This window comes from Rhinopithecus bieti, unplaced genomic scaffold (genome assembly GCF_001698545.2).
Source record: "Rhinopithecus bieti isolate Rb0 unplaced genomic scaffold, ASM169854v2 scaffold_79878, whole genome shotgun sequence".
Lineage (NCBI taxonomy): Eukaryota > Metazoa > Chordata > Mammalia > Primates > Cercopithecidae > Rhinopithecus > Rhinopithecus bieti.
Window position 1 is genome coordinate 11570 of NW_016829277.1, and position 4870 is coordinate 16439.

The window sequence follows — 4870 nt, forward strand, 5'->3', positions numbered from 1 at the left end:
CTCTTTGTGTAGCTGCTTTGCCAGTTCCAGCTGATGATTGTTCATCAACTTTTCATTTATGACCACTACAAGTGGCTTTCCTTTTTCCAGAGCCTCCAAACAGCTTCCTGCACCTACAAATATAAATCAAATTTGTTTAACACAATTTAAAATAAGTTAAGGTCCCTACGAAGCTTTATAGCTAGAACACAAAAGTTAAAAAACTTAAGTTGACAGAACTACAAGCTAGGTCTTTCAATTATACATTCAAAATGACAAGAGTATAGTTATCAGTTGCTCTCTAATAAAAGTGTTAGAAACTTTATTTGAAAATACATTACTTTATCACTGATGATGACATTATGGCCTATGATTCAGTGCTATGCTACTTGCTCTCTAGTACCAATGACCCTCGACTTATGATGGGGCATAACCACATCGTAAGTTGAAAACAGGCTGGGTGCAGTGGCTTATGCCTACAATCCCAACGCTTTGGGAGGCCAAGGTGGGAGGATCGCTTGAGCCCAGGAGTTCAAGACCACTCTCAGCAACATAGAGAGACCCTGTCTCTACTAAAAAAGAAAAAGAAAAATAATTAATAAGGCATAGTGGCTGTGGTCCCAGCTACTGGGGAGCCTGAGGCAGGAGGACTGCTTGAGCCCAGGAGTTGGAGCTTGCAGTGAGCTATGATTACACCACTGCACCCCATCCTGGGTGACAGAGAACCCACCTCAAAAAAAGGAAAAAAAAAAAAAAGCGGTTGAAAATATTCTAAGTAGAAAATGCATTTAATACACCTAACCCACCACACATGACAGCTTAGCCTAGCCTACCTTAAACGTGCTCAGAACACACTTACATTAGCCTGTGGTTGGGCAAAATTATCTAACACAAAACCTATTTTATGATAAAGTGTTGAATATCTCATGCCATTTATTGAATACTGCAAGTGTAAAACAGAATGGTTGTATGGGTACTCGCAGAGCAGTTTCTACTGAATGTGTATGTGTATTGCTTTCACACCACCATAAAGTTGAAAAACTCTAAGCGAAACCATTGTACGTTGGGCCATCTGGAGTATGCTTTGGGCATGGCCTTCAATCCAGATAAGATCGAGGTTTGACATACTGTATGTGAAATTATATTTCATTTCTATTCAACCCCAGGTAGAAAAGCAAGCCTACAATAGAGACAGGCAGGCATCAATAACGAAAAACCTTGACCACTTTGTATGGGTTTACATGTGAAGTGCTATCCCAGAAACAGTCAAGAATGGATTTCCATGAATATGCAAATATACAATATTAGGATCAATTAAATTCTGAAATGTAAAATCATCTAGTTATTTTAAATGACAGCAAAGAGACTGATAAGTGAATAGATAAATCCTTTTTGGGTATCTTACGCTAGGGTGGTTAGTTAAGAACATTAACTCCGGAGGGGCACAGTGGCTCATGCCTGTAATCCTAGCACTTTGGGAGGCCAAGGCGGGTGGATCGCCCGAGCTCAGGAGTTTGAGACAAGCCTGGGCAACACGGTGAAACTCCGTCTCTAATAAATACAAAAAAAAAAAAAAAAAAAAATTAGCCGGGCGTGGTAGTGTGCACCTGTAATCCCAGCTACTCCTGAGGCTGAGACAGGAGAATCGCTCGAACCTGGGAGGCGGAGGTTGCAGTGAGCCGAGATAGCGCCATTGCACTCCAGCCTGGGCAAGAGAGCGAAACTCTGTCTCCCAAAAAAAAAAACAACAACAACAAAAAAAACACCTTCTTTAACAAGTCAAAACTGCACTGCTCCCCAAAAGCAGTTCTTCTGAATGCACTAGAAGTCTAATTAAGTAGCCCATCAGGGCGGTCCTCTGAAGAGGAAACAATTTACACAGTATGTAGCTGTTACTATTTTTGACTGGATTCATTTCACTCACATTCAACAGAAATGTAAATAATCTTACAATTCCACTTACTCCATGACCAATCCAACCAATCAGCAGGCAGAACACTCCTTTAGCTAAGTCCAAGTACTAATGTCAAGTTGACAATTTATTACACTTCACTGGGTAAATTATTTTGCCCCTCAGTGTTTAGGGTTTTTTATTGTAAAGATGGGCTACAGTGATTAATTTCCCATTCTTCTCTCACCCCAAAATACTAAGTTCTCTCCAATAAAGTTCTCAATTGTCATATTCAAATAAGTTCTGTATTCAAAAAGGGCTACAGTGAGTTCAGCTAGCGATTTTATTTTACCTCGAAATGGTTCAAGTGTCAGTTCCTTATTGGAGGGAGAGCATCAGGATAAAAAGCTAATGGATGCTGGGCTTAATACCTAGATGATGCAGGGCACACGTTTACCTTTGTAACAAACCCGCACATCCTGCATATGTTCCCCAGAATACCCCAGAAAATAAAAAAAAAAAAAAAAAAATTAAATTAAAAGACCCAACCCTGAGATTCTAAGGCACCTTTACCTGCGTGACTAATAACAAGATCTGCTTTCCCGATGTCTTCTTTCAAGGAATCCTTGTACCTGTAAACATCCAGAGTAAACGACTCAGTACTGAAGGGTTCAGGTACCACGGTTCCTCTACCAATTTGCAGGATAAGTCGGTTGTAACCAAGGCTCTCGATTTTCTGTAAGAGGAAATCAGAACATGAGGGCCTTTTAAACTGGCTATGCAAAACAGAGCAGGAACCACCACCACTACTAAAGTTTGACGTTAAGACCGGAGCACGGCCGCCAAAGAGCCTACCTGTGGCTAATTTCACTTAGTTTTCAAAACTAACGTATTCTCCGGTCCGGCACCCGACAAGGAACCTCCCGAGCACTCATGAATCTAAGCGACCCAGCTCACAGAGTCCCGCGAAAGCCACAGCAGGAAAAGACTTTGGAAAAGGAGTCGCAAACTCGGGGGGAACCCAGGGACTACCCGTTCTACCTCACTTGCTGAACTGCGAGAACCGGGAGCCCTGAGGGAACGACGCGCGCTGAGGGGAATCGCGCCGGCTCCGGCCAAGCGCCGAGCGGAAGGAGTCGGGCTCTGAGGCGAGCTCGGCTGACTGAGACGCCGGCGCCGACGCGCGGTCCACAGGGGGGCTGAGGAGAAACTGCCTAGCCCGGTGGAAAACCCGGGCTCGGAGGGGCGGAGCCGTTGGAAGGAGGGGCGGAGGACGCGGAGGCGGAGAACACAGAGCGGGGGAAGCCTGGGAAGAGAGCCGAAGAAATCAGGGAAAGGAACGGCCTGGTTAATGGGAAGAGGAAACATGCGACCCCGAGTAGCCGGGTAGCCGAAGGGCCCCGCCGGGCGTAGGCAGGAGCCACCTAAGGGACAGCGGCACCTGTGGTAGAGTTGCCGGGGTTTCTTTCTGAGCGTGACGGTCAGGCAAGGCTACCGCGGCTGGCTTAGTAAGGCCGGAGACGGCGGGTGGCGAGCCAAGCCGCGGCCTGCTCGCCTCCCTCACTCACTTGCAGACTGTCGGGCGCCGACACACACGCAATTAAGTCGTCAAAGCTGGTGGTCCCTACGGTAACAAACACGCACTTCATGGCGCGGTCTCCTCAAGCCCTGATCGCAAGGGCCGGATGTGACGCAACTGAGGCCACGCACGTTGCAGCGACTGCCTTCTGTGAGGGAGGCGGAAATCCGTAATGGCCGCCAGGGGGCGGCGGGCCCCCGGGCTGTGTCACCGGTTGGGTGGGGCAAAAGTCTATTGGTGGCCTAGGTGCCAGCCACTGTTCTAAGCCCCTTTATGTGTAGGAGCCCGCTCCTGAGACCCCTCACTATAAGGGAATGGGAAATTGCCAAATGTAATTAACTTTTTCAAAACTGGTGGGTAAAAAACACCATACCCTAAGCATTGTGTTGGTGTATTGCGTGGGTATCACAATCTTTTAATGACAGACAAGTTTGAGATTTTTTTGTTTGCTGCCAAGTTTTGTCAAGATACATTTGAGAGCCGGGCGCGGTGGCTCAAGCCTGTAATCCCAGCACTTTGGGAGGCCGAGACGGGCGGATCACGAGGTCAGGAGATCGAGACCATCCTGGCTAACATGGTGAAACCCCGTCTCTACTAAAACTACAAAAAACTAGCCGGGCGAGGTGGCGGCGCCTGTAGTCCCAGCTACTCGGGAGGCTGAGGCAGGAGAATGGCATATAAACCCGGGAGGCGGAGCTTGCGATGAGCTGAGATCCGGCCACTGCATTCCAGCCCCGGCGACAGACCGAGACTCCGTCTCCAAAAAAAAAAAAAAGATACATTTGAGAGATGGTTTTACTTCGAGTTGGCTAAGGGAATATGAGAAATAAAAGTGCCTTGCCAGGCACAGTGGGTGTAATCCCAAGCTACTGGGAAGAATCACTTGAGCCCAGGAGTTTAAGACTAGCCTGGGCAACATAGCAAAACCCTTGTCTCTTAAAAATATTATTTTTAGGCCAGGTGCCATTGGTCAAGTATGTAATCCCAGCATTTTAGGAGGCCAAGGCAGGTATATTACTTGAGGTCAGGAGTTCCAGACCAGCCTGGGCAACATGGTGAAACCCTGTCTCTCCTAAAAATACAAAAATTAGCCAGGCATGGTGGCAGGCGCCTGTAATCCCAGCTACTCAGGAGGCTGAGGCAGGAGAATTGCTTGAGCCCAGGAGGCAGAGGTTGCAGTAAGTCCAAGATCCTGCCATTGCACTCCAGCCTGGGTGACACAGAATGAGACCCTGTCTCAAACAAACAAAAAAATGTAATTAGCCGGGGGTGGGAGCACCCACCTGTGGTCCTAGCTAGTCAGAAAACTGAGGCTGCAGTGAGCCATGATCACACCACTGCACTGCAGCCTGGATGACACTGAGACCCCGTCTCGAAAAAATTTTTAAAAAACTAAAAATAGGCCGGGCGCGGTGGCTCAA

The 4870-nt window shown here is 47.3% G+C and overlaps 1 protein-coding gene across 1 annotated transcript in view; it reads right to left on the bottom strand.

Annotated features, from left to right (window-relative positions):
* Window positions 1-3285, bottom strand: part of LOC108523938 (UDP-N-acetylglucosamine transferase subunit ALG13 homolog) — a 6560-nt gene extending 3275 nt beyond the window's left edge. The window contains 3 exon segments of the mRNA XM_017864704.1: window positions 1-113; window positions 2444-2606; window positions 2912-3285. The exon segment at window positions 1-113 is cut by the window's left edge and continues 1 nt beyond it. Coding sequence (XP_017720193.1) covers window positions 1-113; window positions 2444-2606; window positions 2912-3238 — 603 coding nt within the window. The 5' untranslated portion in view covers window positions 3239-3285.
* Between the last annotated feature and the right edge of the window lie 1585 nt (window positions 3286-4870).